Below are 16,906 nucleotides of genomic sequence, written 5' to 3' on the forward strand. Positions count from 1 at the left end.
TAAAAAGTTACCATTAAGGACTTATGCTTTAAAATTTATTAATAAATTATTTATATATATTTTAATATTTTTATAATATTAAAAATCTTAAAATTTTAATTCAATCAAAACAATAATACATGTTATTTATTATATAATAATAAAATTTATTTATATTAAATTACTAAAATTATTTTAAAATTTATAAATAAAAAAATTAAAATAGCGTGAAAATCACTGTAACATTAAGAGCAAAAAAGAAAAAAATAAAAAAATAATGGGCGAAATAGGAATAAAAGCTATGGTCAGATTGAAAAATTTTCAACTGGAGCTTTTATCTCCAGTAAATAAACGGAGCCCATCGCGCCTCACTGGTGCTATCCAAACACCTTGACAGTGCTATTTGCACCAAAAAGAAGAAGTAATCGCACTGAAATTTGCACCAAAAGGAAGAAGTAATCGCACTGAAACGGAAGTTTAGGGACTTCCAAATGAGCCAAATATAGTTTTAGAATTCATTGTTGAATTCAATGCTAGATTGTGGATGTGTAGATAGTATTGATGGATATATATATATATATATATATATAAAATTTTAACATCATGAAATTATGATTAATTTTTTAATTTTTTTGTTTATAGGTATCAAATCTATGTATATGTATTTTTTATTTATAAAAAATTAAAAGCAAAATTTTTTAGGAAAAAATTAATTGTACATAAATGTATATATTTACAATATTATAAAATAATTTCTATGCAATTTATAATTTACAACATTTATTATTCCAGTTATGTTTGTCTTGTATCGATTTTTTGAGTCAAATAAATTCAACTTTGGCCATTATTTTTATTAAAATTATAAAATTAAAAAATTTTAAAAAATAAGATTTGTAAAATTTAAATATCAAAAATTTCAAAACTTATGAAAATTTATGTAAAATTATTTCTAGGTACCTATAACTTTTTTTACTTTTTGAATCAGATTGTTCATATAATAAAAAAATTATTTTCTTTAACTTTGTAATGTAAGAATTTTTTTTTCATCAAATAGGGATATTTCAATATAAACGGCAAAATAATTAAAGTGAAGATGAAATTCTATAATTTTAATTCTTAATGATAATTTAACTAATTTGTACTTTATTATATTTTTAAGCATTATTTAATTTATATCCTTAAGCCAAGAAAAGTGTCAATATTTCAAGACTTTTCATCATTTTATAAATTTAAATGCATCGTTTTTAAATTTAAATATAATAATTACACAAATTTAAGAAATAAATTTTGAAGAGATAGATTATCCATTTTCATTTAAAAATTTCAAAAAAATAAGAAATTTTAATACTTTTAAATAATACTTTTATATTTTATTCATATGTTTGTTTAAAATTTAATATCCTTTTATAATCATAACTTTAAAATAAATTAATTAATTAATTTGCACCAATCAACCTAGTTTTTTTAATATAATATGCGATAACTTTTGATAGATGATTTCTTGTAATAAAAGCATCTTTTTGCTTTGGCAAAAAAATATTACTAATAATTAGTTACGTTTCAATTTTCAACAATGAACATTACTTAGTCCAGCCGAAAGCCAACTCATCTATCGCCAATGGGTTCGTTATTGGGGTATTTCGTTCACAAAGTTTATGTGCTTGGTTATAACTCCCTTATATATATATATATATATATATATATATATATATATTTATTGTGTTTGTATTCTTTTCTCATTCTGTCCTCTCCTAATCTCTTAATCTCATTGACTTCCATTAAATAAATTTCTTTGCCTTTAAAAAAATAAGTTAGTGTTCAAGTGGCATTTTATTAAGAGAATGGAAAAGAAAAAAAAGCTTCTTGAAGTATGAGCCCTATTGAAAAAAAATTCACTACGGATCTCTAAGCACATAGCCAAGAAATGAAGAAGAGGCCGAAGACTACTTTCCATCTGATCTAAGAACATAAAGCAAGTTTTCTATAGTTCTAGTCACCATTCCACACAGTTTAAGCTCCCATGGCCATGGCAACACCACCCACTTCTCTAGTGTTCAAGGTCCGTAGGTGTAAACCAGAGCTAGTTACCCCAGCTAAGCCCACCCCTCGTGAGTATAAACCATTGTCGGACATTGATGATAGAGATGGTCACCGATTTCAATATCCGATTATCCAACTTTATCGATGCAACCCTTCCATGAAAGGGAAGGATCCTGCTAGGGTTATTAGAGATGCACTTGCGAAAACTCTGGTGTTTTATTATCCATTTGCCGGTAGGTTAAGGGAAGGGCCAAATCGCAAGCTTGCGGTGGATTGTACCGGTGAAGGGGTGTTGTTTATTGAAGGTGATGCCGATGTTACACTTGAGCAATTTGGTGATGAACTTCAACCACCGTTTCCATGCATGGAGGAGCTTCTATATGATGTTCAAGGTTATGGTGGAGTGCTGAATTGCCCCTTGTTTCTAATCCAGGTATTTCATTAGACTCCAAGCTCTTAATCTGTAATTCTTAATTGCCTACCCTTGATCATAAACAAATGCTTAAAACAAACCATTGACCTTCCAAATTTATATATTTTCATTTAACATCTTAATTATTTTGATATTTGAAATTATTAAGATTTAAATTATTATCATTAAAATAAAAAAAATCTAACACTTTATGCCATTTACAATCGTTTAATTATTTTTGATTCCTTGCAGACGGTGGAAAACATGTACAAAACTTTTTCAGTGGGAAGTATAGTAATTAAAAATTAATACATAGAAAGAGTCTTATACCTTATCATTTTATTTTAAAATTTACAAAAAAATAAAATATTTTATAAATAATTAAATCAATTGCATTGTCTAATTACTTCAATATAAAATAATATGTGGTACGTCTACAGTCAAATAAATTATTATTACAATTGAAGAGTTTTAGTATATAATATTATAATATATTTATTTGTATATGAGTTATTATTTCATGTATGATTATCGTATCGGTTTTGAAAATTGTTAGATAAATTTTAAAAATTTCAAAATTAGAGAGAATCATCATCAATATTTTTTGTTATATGTAATTAATTATTTAAAAATTTATTTTTTTAATAAAATCTTAAAATTAATTAAAATTTTTAGACAATATTTTTGTTTGCGAAAAATAAAGTTAAATTTAAAAGTGCAGTTACGTATAAGGAAAGATTAGTATCTCATAGCATTTATTTTGAAAACGGTATCAATTAATTATATGTTATTTTTTAATCTTAATAGAAATGGTCATACTTTTGATATTAAAAAATAATTTTATAATCTTTTTTATTATAACAAAATCTTTTTTTTTTTAATTTTTGCTTGAAAGATAAATAAGAACCTTGTAAATTGAAATATTTCAAAAAAATATTTCAGTACTTTGGTAATATTTAGATAAATTTTTTCACCTAAAAATCTTTTAAGAATCACTTCTCAAATTTTTTAAAAACTCCATCATCGACAATTCGTATTTATCTTTAAAATTAATATTTAAGATGTATATAATAAAATAAGACTTATAATTTAACCCAAATGTATTTCTCTTATAAAAATCCATTTTTTTATCTTTTTATTAATTAAAAGGTGAACAAAAATATTTATTGAAAATTATTCTAAATGTCCTAATATTTTAGTAGCATTTTAGAAAAATCTTATCGCTTAGAGATTCTTAAATAATCAATATTTAGACTCTTTTAAGATTTCATCTTCGAAAATTTTATTTTTTTATTATTAATATTTTATTTTAAAAGTTATACAAGAATATAATATCCATAAATAAATTTATTTCCTAAAAGATGTATATTTTTATAAATATTTTATATATTTATTTCTTTTAAAAAAATTATTTAAATTAAAAAAAAATCTTTGTATTGAAAAAAGTTTCTAAAAATTTTAATACTTTAAAAATTTTTAAAAGATTTTTATCACTAAAAAAATTTTCAAGAATCACTACTTATACTTTTCAAAATCCTATTATCAGAAAATTTTCACTCATTCTTTTATAATGAAAAAAATATACTTACGCAAGGCAAAATCATAATATTAATTCTTAACCATTTAATGTATTTAAAAAATAATAATATTTTTATTATTTTTTATTATCAATAATTTAAAATAATCAAATATATATATCTATTAAAAATATGCAAGTAAAAATAAACAAGTAACTAAATTGTATTAAAATAAATTTACCACAAGTTGGGTCAAAACCCAATTCAATGGAAGGTTCTAAAGCAAGTGGGTTGAAGTTTGGGCCTTGTTTGTGGTCTGACTCAAAGGTGGGTCCAGTAGGCATGGATTTGATCCAAGTAGAGCTTGAGTCGGGCTTGGGTCATGGGTTACTAGATGAGTGGGTCAGGAGCGAGTCAATCATAGGTCAGGTTGGCTTTGTGGTTCAGGTCTGACTCACCAGGTGTTTTTTATTTTTTAATCTTTTCAACTATAAAAGCCAAAGAGTTTTTGTTCGATTCATTTCTCCTCCTCTTAGGAAAAAAAAAAGCCTAGTTCGTAAAAAATAAACCTAATCACTGGCCAGTTCTCAAACCCAGAACCAGGTGGCTTGCCATCGCATAGGCCGTTGTAGCTCTGCCATCATGGCCGGCCACTGAATAGTTCTGTCACAAAATAATTGTGACTAGATGAACTAAAGATAATAATGAATTAAGAAAAGGCTAGAAATTAAAAGAAAAGGGAATAAAACCAAAAAAGAGAGTAGCAAAAGAGAAAAACACTTTGATTTTTTCACTTATATCATCATTCGTTACATGGTTGGCTTTTTATAGCCTCTCATTACATCATTTTGCATTTGTCTACTAATTACAAGGCTCCCTTAAAAATAAGTGACACAGTAAGCTACTAACTAATTAGATTCTTCCAGCTAATTACTAGTAACAGTATTGCCACTTGTGTTGTTGTCCATATTCATCCTTCCAGAAGCTACCTTCCCCTACTCATCCTCATGTTTGTTTCCCTTTCTTGTCCTACCTGGTATTACAACTGCATTTTTTAGTTTCTTCGAATATTGCTTACCTTTCTCTATCTTAGTTGGCATTTCAGCTTCCCATTGTATCTTTTTATTTTCTGTAGCTATCAGATTCATCACATTACCCTCTCCTGTAGTTGATCCTTGTCCCCACTGATCAAAATATGGAAATTGAGATTTTAATACAGGATAATCCTCCCATGTTGCATTTTTTGCCCCAAATTAGACCAGACTACCAAAAGCTAAGTCATTGTTTGATTCTTTTTCTTCACTATCCTTTTGTCAAGCACTATAGTGACAATCTCTTCAAGATTTTCACCAGCTAGCTTTTATAACTTCCCTCCAGTGATTAGTTTAAAACTTGCAAAGTTGTTTCCTACTTTTAGTGTAACTTTCTGCCTTTCTTTCTGAAAAGTTACTGACATTTCATAAAAGTCAAATACTAGTGGGCTATAATTCTTCATCCAGTCCATCCTAAGCACCATGTCATTACTTCTCATGGACAAAATTTTAAAATCATGAGTAAACTGGTATCCTTGCATCAGCCATCCCAATTGCTTACACTTACCAATGCTATATAAATTTTCTCCACTTGTTACAGTAATGGCCAGAGGATTAGTTTGTAGTAACTTCACCTCATACTTAGCCCATTTTGGGGTGAAAAAATTATGGCTGCTGCCACTATCAATCAATATGTTCAAGGGCTTTTCTCTTGTAATGCCCTTGGTTTTAAGAGTGTTATATCTCACACTTCCCATTGAGACATCGATAGATATTTCTAAACTATCATCAATTTGCTTTTGTTCACCAATTATTTCTTGCCTCGTATCATTGATCTTTCTTGTTTCTTCTGTCATTTCCTCTGCTGATATTGCATTCAATTGTTTATTTTTGCATTTATGTCCTGAAAAATATTTTCTCCACATCTGTAGCATGGATTCTGCATTCTTCTTTGCTCTATAGTAATATGTTTTTGAGTGATTGGGGTGCTATTAGAATTTTTTTGTGTTTGATTCTAGGATTATAGGAGGTTATAGGAGGCTAGTTTGTGTTGGGTGCAATTCTTAGTTTGGTAGGTGTTAGGTGCCTTCCATTCTCTAATTCTAGAGACAATTCATGTAATTTAGCTTGCCTATAAGCTGCAGCTAAGGTTAAAGACTGATTTGTCTTAACTCTAGGTTTAAGTTCATCTTTCAGTTCACTTACAAAGCCAGAAACAAAATAGGCTTCATGGAGGTAACGATTAGTTTAAAGCATGTAAGGCCTAAGTTTTTCAAATTTTTTTTGGTAATCTTCCATATAGATTTCTAAGTTATCTTGTTAAATTCTTTTATGACATCAGAGTAAGTTTTATCACAAAATTTCTGGCATAGAGCAGTATCAAATTCTTACCAAGTAAGCCCAGATTTTTGCATTAAGTAACCATTGAACCATACCCCTGCCTTACCAAATAGATACGTGATTGCCAATTCTAATTTCTGGTGATCAGTAATAGCAAAGATTGTGAAATATTTTTGGCATTTTTTAATCCAGTCTCTGGGATTATTGCCATCAAACACATGTAACTCAATCTTGGGCCTAAGTGAAAAGGCTCTCATTGTTGTTGCTAAGCTAGATCCTACTGCAGTGTTATCAAGATTTTTATATGGTGGTATGTTTTTTTGGAATGCATGGTTATTAACATCATAAGGATTCTTTGAAAGAAGATTAGGTTCATCATTTTTATAAATGAACTTTCATTCTCATCTATAACAGTAACTTCAATGGGTTGCTTACCATCTGCTTTAGACTGGAAAGTTGGAGCTTGTTAATTGTTAGCAGCAATATCTGCACCATCCACTTCAGGTTGAACTTGAAGGCTACTTTTCTCCAACAATTTAATGACTATGTTCATTTGACCTTAGGTTTCAGCCATCTGAGCTGCAACTATCTCCAGTTTAGCCTCAAGACCCTTCTTTTGCCCCTTTTTGTTCCTCTATTTGAATCTGCAACTTTTGAATCTGATCTTACAAAGTGCTAGACCTGGTGCCTTCAACTATAGTTTTTTTTTTGTATTTGATTTTCCCAGTTTATTGTGGTTGAATCGGTTGTAACTTTGATACCAATTTCTCATAGAATAATTGTGACTAGATAAATCAGATAAAACAAAAAATTAAGCCAGAAATTAAAAAAAGAGGGAATAAGACCAGAAAAGAGAATAGTAGAAAAGAGAAAAACTTTGATATTTCCATTCATATCATCATTCATTATATGATTGGCCTTTTATAGGCTCTTATTACATCATTTTGCATTTGTCTACTAATTACAAGGCTCCCCTAAAAACAAGTGACACTGAAAGCTACTAACTAATTAGATTTTTCCAGCTAATTACTGGTAACAGTTTTGCCACTTGTGCTATCCATATTCATCCTTTCAGAAGCTAGCTTCCCCTACTCATTTTCATACTGCTCTTCCTTTCTTGTCTTACTTGGCATTACGTTGCATTTCTTAATTTCTTCGCATACTACTCACCTTTCTCTGTCTTAGTTTGCATTTTAGCTTCCTATTCTGTTTTTCTATTTTCTGCAGCTATCAAATTCATCAAAAGCTCCTTCATTTTTTTTCCTCATTACTTCTTTTTTTTTTTCCTCTACTCATCGAATAGCCTACTGAACCTTTTCACCTATCCTCCATCTCTTCCCTCCCCTTCCTTTCTTTTTCGAAAATCAAAACTTGAAACCACTCTCTTCTCCCTCTTATGTTGTTTTATTTTTTTCATTGGCTTTTTTTAGGCATTGGCACCGAGGTTCCTCTTCTCTGGCAAGACTGTAATTTTTTTTAATTTTTGGTTGTGACACATTTCAAGTTTTTTTTTTTTTTGTTTTTGTTTTTTCATGTCTTTCTGTGGTGGTCTTTTTGGTGGGGGAAAGGCCATGGCAATAGGGGTTTCAGTAGTGGAAAATTTGATAGAATGGTGGTGATTGATTGGGCTTCTGAGGGGTAGAGTTAGTTAGGCAGAGGTAGTTTGTTGGTCTAGGAGAGGTTGTTTGATAGTGATTTTGATAAGGTTTTAGTGAAGGGAGATCGACTGAGGTGGTTATTTTGGTGGTGGGGAACTTAGGCTGTGATGGTGGCTAGTGGTAAGTGAGTGGGTAGCGAGCAGTGTGGTGATGAGAAGTGCGTTGCTTGTAGCTGTGTTAAGTTGATGTGGAGTTCTTTGGTAACCAAAAGGGGTCTTGGCTGGTTGGAATTTTTTTTTTTTTTTGGTTGTGATGGTTGTGTTTGGTGGGATTGGGAAGGTGTGTCAGTGATGGAAAATGGGTTACTGAGCGGGCATGTTGGGACTTTTTGGTTGCTTGACAGTGGGGGGCTAATAATGGATGGCCTTCGAGTGGGGTCTCTGGAAACGCTGGTTCAGGGATCTTCCTTGCTTCAAGCCGAATCCCCCTCTCTATAATTGTTTTCTCCTCCCCCTAAATAAGGTCATGCTCTTTGAAACAGAAAAATCCCCTTGTCCTTGAGCTTCATTCTTGATAGAAGGGTCTAAAAATTTTTTCAGGAACTTGATTTTTGAAGTCCTGTAGCAGCAAGGGTAGCATAGCCTGTTGCATTTAGGGCACCGTGTGCTTACTCAATTGGTGTTAGAACTTATTGGTTAAAATGTAAGGTGGAAAACTAGAAGCTAAAAAATGGGATCAATTGGGGGAAGAGAAAGTAAAAGGGAAAGGAAGGTTCTCATGGTAGCATTCCCCGAGTTTTTATTTTTATTTTTTTTAATTAATCTTAGTAAAAATTATTTTGGATTAAAAAATGAATTTGGATTTAAATTTTAAGTTTGCACGAAGCTCACATGATTCAATCTTAAATCAAGCCAAACTAAATTGAACCGAAATTAATTTGTGTAAAATAATCTCATGAAAGTGATTAATATGAAACAAAGCTCAAACGAACTCAATAGAAAAATTCAATATGCTTAAGTTAGCTCAAATTGAAAATTTTAAATTAAACGTAAAAATTAAATAAATTCGATTTAGATAAAATTAGATATTTATAATGATTTGTAAAATTTTTAAATTTTACAAGAAAGATTAAAAAATATTATATGTTCTTTTATTTATTATTATATAATTTTTTAGACTTTAACCAAAAAGTTATCTGTTTAAAATGATATGAATTACTACGTACTTGTGCTTTTATTTTTCACTTTTCCAACTTTAAAACAGGTAACAAGATTGAAATGCAGTGGTTTCATCTTTGCCCTGCGCCACAACCATACCATGAGCGATGCCATTGGCTTGTTGCAATTCATGACTGCTATAGGCGAGATGGCACGAGGTGCACTTTGTCCCACAATCTCACCCGTTTGGGATAGGCATCTTCTAAATGCTCGAAACCCACCTCGAATAACCTATATACACCATGAGTTCGAAGAAGTGATTGATAGTGATACAAATGGTGAAATCACTGAATCAAACAACATGGTTTATCGCTCTTTTTTCTTCGGACCTAACGAAGTTTCATCTCTGCATAGACTTGTTCCACCACACCACCAATGTTCAACTTTTGACATCCTAACTGCATGCTTATGGCGATGTCATACCAAAGCCTTACAACTTGACGCCAACGAAGATGTTCGCATTATTTGCATTGTAAACGCACGTTCCAAGTTTAATCCTCCATTACCATTAGGATACTATGGGAATGCGATTGCCTACCCGGCATCATCAACAACTGTTGGAAAACTATGCCAAAGTCCATTATGGTATGCAATAGAGCTAGTGAAACAGACGAAGGCAAAAGTAACGGAAGAGTACATGAAATCAACAGCAGATTTTCTCGTGTCTAGAGGTCGACCTGCCCTTGCGTTGACCCGATCTTTCCTAGTGTCGGACGTGACACGTATCAAGTTCGAAGATGTTGATTTTGGTTGGGGCAAGGCAGTGTATGGTGGACAAGCCAAGATTATGGATGGAAAACATTTTTTGCCATTCAAAAACAAGAAAGGAGAGGATGGGATTATGATGCCAATTTGCTTGCCTGCCCCAACAATGGAAAGATTTGTCGTTGAGCTGAATAGCATGTTGAAGGATGAGAACCATGATGGTAAGACTAATTCTGATTTGATCAAGTCAAATTTGTAAAAGGAATAAATAATATTTTACACAATCATAAACCTTAAACCAATTTGTTGCTTGCACTATGACTTTCATGCGCAAATAGAATAATTTTAATTATAGTGTTTTTTTTTAATGATGTCGAGAAACAGAGACCATTAATGTGTTTCCCTTGGTTCCGTTTGGTTTAATTGCATTGTCAGTCCTAGTTAGCATGAGATACTTCTATGTTTCCATTCTGTCAATCTTGTTGATGAAATGCTTTGGTGATCCTTGAAGATTGAGCTTTATATCTAAACACCACTTTGAGAAGGTAATTACTAATTATGAACACTTTTTTCTCAAGAAATGCATTCATCATGATGGACCAAAAGAGATAGACAAATTGGCCGTAGAACCAATTGGCTTCCATAGTCTGAAGTGCACTCTAGGATAATCAACTATCCTTAATTTTATCCGTTATTAAAACAGTCCATCCTTAGGCTATATTTGTATTAAAACAGTCCATCCTTAATCTATTTTACGGTAACGCTCAGTGCTTTGGCAAGAGGACATTGAAAGAAGAGATGTTCTAGAGTTGCTTCCTACTTGTTATAGAAGACAGATATTTTGCAAGCTCCACCTTAACAGGGATGCACTTTTTATTTTTTGCAAACTTTCCCAAAGGAAAATAATTAACTTAAAGGAAAAGGAAAGTAATTTTCTTATTATTTAAGTTTAAAATATTTAGAGAATATGTTGGTAATTAAGTTTTTTATATAAAAAAAATATTGAACTTGTATTTTTAAGAATAGAGAGATTGAAATGTAGATTAAGAATTTAAAAAAATAAAAAACTATTTCTCGTGCTAAACCCAAAAAAGGTTACACTTGATCACTGAAAAGTGTCAAAGTAAAGTACAATAGTTGGATGCTTTTTTTTTTTTTTTTTTATGAAATTTAAGTTTTAGAATAATTGATCTTTCAACTTAACAAGATATTAGTTTATAGAGTGTTAAAATTTTAATTTCAAATTAAATTATGAACTTAAATTTTTAAAACAATCTATCACCAAACTTAACACAAAAAAGGGACAAAAGACAAGATTCAAGTAGCTTAAATGATCAAATAGGTCAAGCAAGTATAAATTAGCGGTCAACATTGATGACAATAAGAAGTTCGGAGTATTGACGAACATTAGGGTTTGATAAAGACCTAACGCCTTATCTTCTCATAGTAGAAATATATAAAGTTTTGTTTTAGTAGTAGGAAAATTTAGCCCCAATTTTATTTTGTTTATAATACCAATTTTCTAACTCTTGTACTAATTAATCTCTTTGATAGTATTTGATATTATTTTCAAAATCATTATGGTAGTATAATTACTGAAGTAATTTTATTATTAAGATGATCTTATCACTCTTGATTTAAAATCATTTTATTTGATCAATAATTATTAATTCATGGGAATTAAACATAACTGTATTTGGTATTACTAAAACTCAAATATCATTTTATTTAAAAGTACAAAAATAACTATGCATATTGTAATAGTTACACAAGTTAATAATTTGTAAAATATAATAATATTTTGTTTATTTTATAATAAAGTATGATTAAATTATTAAATTAATCATATATTTCTTTATTAGGTAAACCAATTTTTGTAATATAAATTATGTAAACAAATATTTGAATTAAAAAATAAAAATAACCTATTAAAATAAAAAACAACAAGATTATATTATATATAAAACATTAAAAAAATAAAAAAAGTACACAAATTATTTTTGAACCTATCATTAACATTAATTTGAAAATATAAAAATTTATAATATAAAATAATTACAACTTTAAGAAGAAGCAACTTTTTAATTCACATATTAAATTAGTAATATTGACTATTAATAATTTTATATATCACTTTACTTTGATGATAAAAGTTTCTCACATTTGTGGATGAAAACATAACTGTTTTTGGTATTACTAAAACTTAAATATCATTTTATTTAAAAGTACGAAAATAATCAAGCATATTGTGATAGTTACACAAGTTAATAATTTATAAAATATAATAATATTTTATTTATTTTATAATAAAATATGATTAAATTATTAAATTAATCATATATTTCTTTATTAGGTAAACCAATTTTTGTAATATAAATTATGTAAACAAATATTTGAATTGAAAAATAAAAATAACCTATTAAAATAAAAAACAAAAAGATTATATTATATATAAAACATTAAAAAAATAAAAAAAAATACACAAATTATTTTTGAACCTATCATTAACATTAATTTGAAAATATAAAAATTTATAATATAAAATAATTACAACTTTAAGAAGAAACAACTTTTTAATTCACATATTAAATTAGTAATATTGACTATTAATAATTTTATATATCACTTTATTTTGATAATAAAGTTTCTCACATTGTCGATGAAAATTAAATTATCCTTTAAAGCATTGATGTGATCACTCTCAGTAATCTCAAATCACTATTACAAAATATTATTAAATGCTTATTAAATACGATGATCTAATCATTATGTGTAAATCACTATAGTTTTAAAAGTGATCATCTCATACTAAATGCTTCCTTTATGCAAAAGAAAGAAAAAAAAATGTGCTCTTTATTTTTATCTGCAATTGCCTAGCAATTAACAGGATGATACATGGGGTTTCAAATTTTATTTGAAATAAATCTATCCATGAATCAGATTAGACTCAGCTACCCTTTTAAAGTTATTGTCTATAGCTCGGCTGGAGTTCGTCAGTTCTTTAAGATTCATTTTTTAAAATATATAAAAATATTAAAAATAATAAAACAATAGTACTTTAATATTTTAAATATACTTTAAAATTAAAGTTAAATAAAAAATAATTTGTATTAATATTTTACTATCCCATGCCAAGCTATGCTCATACTTAAAAGTAAGATATTAATTTTACTTGTATTCAATAGAAAAATTAACTTTATACCTAAATGGAAATGAAGAAAGATATTATATTGTGAGAATATGAATGAGTATGATTTAAAATTTTTTTCATCCATTATAAGATGGAGATGAGTAATATAGCACTTATTTTGTACCCATACTCATACTTTACATATATATTTATAAATTTAGTAAACATATATTTTATTAAATAATATAAATTATTATTTTAAATTAATTAGGACTAATATATTTTTATTTAAAAATATATAGTAATATATATTTATAAAAAAATGTAAGATAAAAATTAAAAAAATAAATTTGGTTTTTTAAAAAATTATTATCAGTATGAAGATTATCTATATTTATTAAAAATATGCAAATGTAAAAATAAAAATAAATTTAAAATATTCATTTAATATGAGTATGAAAATATATAATATAAAAATTTTAAAATAAAAATAAAAAATATTTTATTTGCCCTACATTCTACTAGGGTGGGCAATCCAACCTGCCCCTGGTGGGTTCTGACTCAACCCGATCCCATAAGATCGATTTTTTTTTTAAATCGAGTTCTGGATCGGGTAATATTATAAAAAAATCAGAATTGGGTCGGGTTTAAATTTTAGACAAACCCGATTTGATCCAACATAACTCGATATTATATAAAAATAATTTTTTAATTAATTAATTAATTAATATATTTATATAATTATATATTTAAATATTTTATATTTTAAAAAATAATATTTTATTAATTTTAAGTCAAATCGAGTACTATTTATATAATATCGGATCTGATTAAATTCAGATATTAAAAATTAAAAAAAAATTTAAATTGAATTCATATATAAATTTAATAAATATAAAATGGGTTAAATTCGATATAAACAAAAACTAATCCTGACCCGTTACCAATACTATACTCTACTCGTTAACTCCTCTACTTAAAAGGCCTTATTCTGGGCTCTCCATAGGTCAGACAAAGCCTATCGAACTGCCCGCGGATATATTTCGTTGAAAACCATTAACTTTTTCCAATGAATCGTATATCTCAATAGCTCGGAGAAATGTAAATGGGAGCAATCGACCTTCTTCTAAGATTAGTTTACATGAATTCCATGAGATTTTAGTTTTCAAGATTGAAACTTCTTTTTAATTGATGATATTTTGTCACTCGAATATATAATATATTGCCACCAAGAAATAAGTCCAAAAGCTAGAGAAATCCTTATTCAAAAAAAAAAAAAAAAAACAAAGAAAGTAGAAGAGGAATCAGACCAGGGAAAAAAAGTCCCTCCAAATAAAAAAAAATCTTATTTGAGCTTAGTCCACAAGTGACATTAATATAAAGTTTACTTTGACTATGACTATGCCAGTGGGTTGGAAGAAGGCTATGAAGTTAAAAGCTCCATCAGCATCAAACCCACCATGCGCTAAACGACTTCTATTTAGTCTTGGTCACTACGAATCCAACTAAAAAAAGTATATATGTAATTTTCTTTTTTGGGACCCGGGATTGAAATAGAAAGGCATAAGAGAACATAAATAGTGTTCATAACTTGACCGAGTCAGCCAAACAAACAAGATAACTTTGAAAATTAATTTAATTAATTTATATAATTATTCTTAAAAAATAATATTCAGTGCAATTAAAATCTAAATATTTATAATTTATTTTTTTTTATACTTGGCCAAAATAAATTTTATTAATATTAGAAAGGAAATAAAGCTAGCGATAAAGCTAGCAATACAAAGAACTATCGCCTATTTCTGTTGCAAGAAAATGGAGCTTCATAAAATCATACCTTAGCATAGTTATATTTTCTATATATCCCTATAACGTAATTAGATTTTACATAAGTTAAAAATCATTATAATCTCGTTTTTCAAATGTTAAAAACAAATTTTAATATTAATATTCTTTTGGCCAAATAATATTAAATATTTTATATAGTAATTTTTGTTGACTTAGAGAAGTCACATGTTTCTCACTAATTAATAGATAAAGTACTATCAATATTAATTTTATTAATTTTAACTGAATTGTATATAAAATTAATTTATCCTATTAAATTATTTAAGTTAATCCATTTTACTCAGGTAAAAAAACAAATATTTTAATATTTTAAAATTATTAAAATTTAAATTTTAATCACTGAAACTATCAATTCAATGCTTTTGTACATACAATAATTTGAAAAGGAACATACTTGCTACTCCAAGCCAGAGTTAAAAGTGTTCAACAATATTTTTCATAAATCATTTTACTCTCAATTATTTTAAGCAATCCGGAACTGAAGCTTTCAGGAAAATAATTTTTCAAAGAAAAACGAGAATATTCTTTTATCCATGTGTTTATGTGCATTACTGTCTCCGGCACGATACTTGTCTCTGGCACGATACTCTTTGAATTATTGAGAAGACAGGACAACGAAGGAAATTAAAGCTATACAAGAGAAGATGATCATGCTCCATCTTGTCTGCTAGTTGGACAATACCTTTTCTTTTTTTTTTTTTTAATCTTTTGCTTGAATTATTTTCGCTGTTGTAACTTGGAAAATGCTTTCAAACAGGGAGGAAAGTGAAGAATGTGCTTGAATTCCAGCAGCCCAGCACTGCTGGACTAAAGATTTTGCTTATAAACAAAATGACAAGTGCGTACCTCCTTTTTCCTTTTTTTCTTTCCATCTCCTTTCAGTCAGTTACTTTAATTTAAATTATCTAACATATAATTAACAATAAAATCGATTAAATTGATAAAAATCAAATATTTTATTTGTATGTTTTAAATTCAATTTTTGCTTTCAGTAATTTTTTAAAAGCAATCTGTAAATTTAATGCAAACTCTTATCAATAAGCTATCAAATTACTTTTCAATAGTTTATTTTTACTGTAAATTTCTCAAAATGTTGTTGATTTGGTTTTTTAGCAACAATTGACTTCTTTAGTTTATAGTTATTATAAATTGATAATATGCTACACCAGTGTAAAATTAAAGAATTTTATATATTTTTTATTATTAGATCAAAATTAAATTGATGGTTAATTTTGATTAAAATAATAAAAAAATAAAAATATTTTTAATCTTAATCATAAATTTAATTTTTATTTAAAAATAAAAAAGAGTACACAATTTTTTTAATTTTATATTGATCTAAGTGAATCTTTAAACTTAAAATATTGCCAAAATATTGTATAATAAAACTAATTAAATTGATAAAAGTGTACATTTAAAGAAAATAGTAAAAGTTAAAGATGACAAAATCAGCTGGCAGTTCATCACATGACATGATATTGGATATTTTACCTAAATGGATATTGTTTTAGTGGCTAATTTTAACCGACAAATTGACTAGGTTAATTGCATAATTTGTATTTGCTATATTGAAATTTCATTCCTTAGCTAATTTAATGTCCATTTGAGACTATTTTAAAATATTTTATGGAAATTATTTAAAAATTTAAGATTATAGTTTTATACACATGATTTTCAGAAGTTAGGTTGGAGATAGAATGAAAAAAAAAATAGTAAAATAAAACAAATAATGGTTTGGTAGCAATTGGTCTAGGCCAAGACAAAGAGTTCATAAATAATATGTTGAAAGTTGAAACCCACCTTAATAAAGTTGACCAATTAAGTCTTTGTGTTTTGTATATATCGTTAATATATTTGAAATAAAAAATTTGGGCCAAGCAGCTCATTTTTCCTAGTCAAATTAATCCAATTTAATGAGTCAATCTAGTCATTGGAAGCCATGAAATTCGCACTGCAATTTCTGGTAGTTTTCCCTCCCACTTCTTTTTCTTCATCACGATGCAACATCTCAACAACCCTCATTTTGTTTTGTCGAATAGAATTAAAATAACATGTCCTTTTTTTTTTCCTCTTTCTCGAAAAATTTTC

The 16,906-nt window shown here is 27.9% G+C and overlaps 1 protein-coding gene across 1 annotated transcript; it reads left to right on the forward strand.

Moving 5' to 3' along the window:
* Nucleotides 1-1,951: 1,951 nt before the first annotated feature.
* LOC111277445 (benzyl alcohol O-benzoyltransferase-like) lies at nt 1,952-10,192 on the forward strand. The gene is made up of 2 exons (XM_089763763.1): nt 1,952-2,452; nt 9,182-10,192. Exons 1-2 carry the CDS (start codon nt 2,000-2,002, stop codon nt 10,097-10,099), a joined length of 1,371 nt encoding a protein of 456 aa, XP_089619889.1. The 5' UTR covers nt 1,952-1,999; the 3' UTR covers nt 10,100-10,192.
* Nucleotides 10,193-16,906: the final 6,714 nt, after the last annotated feature.

This window comes from Durio zibethinus, chromosome 7, assembly GCF_047325235.1.
Source record: "Durio zibethinus cultivar Kanyao isolate XHJ-2024 chromosome 7, ASM4732523v1, whole genome shotgun sequence".
Lineage (NCBI taxonomy): Eukaryota > Viridiplantae > Streptophyta > Magnoliopsida > Malvales > Malvaceae > Durio > Durio zibethinus.

Coding starts and splice junctions, on each gene's coding strand:
- LOC111277445 (XM_089763763.1), top strand. CDS start 2,000: ATGGCCATGGCAACACCACCCACTTCTCTAGTGTTCAAGGTCCGTAGG. Junction 2,453..9,181: donor GCCCCTTGTTTCTAATCCAG/GTATTTCATTAG, acceptor ACTTTAAAACAG/GTAACAAGATTGAAATGCAG.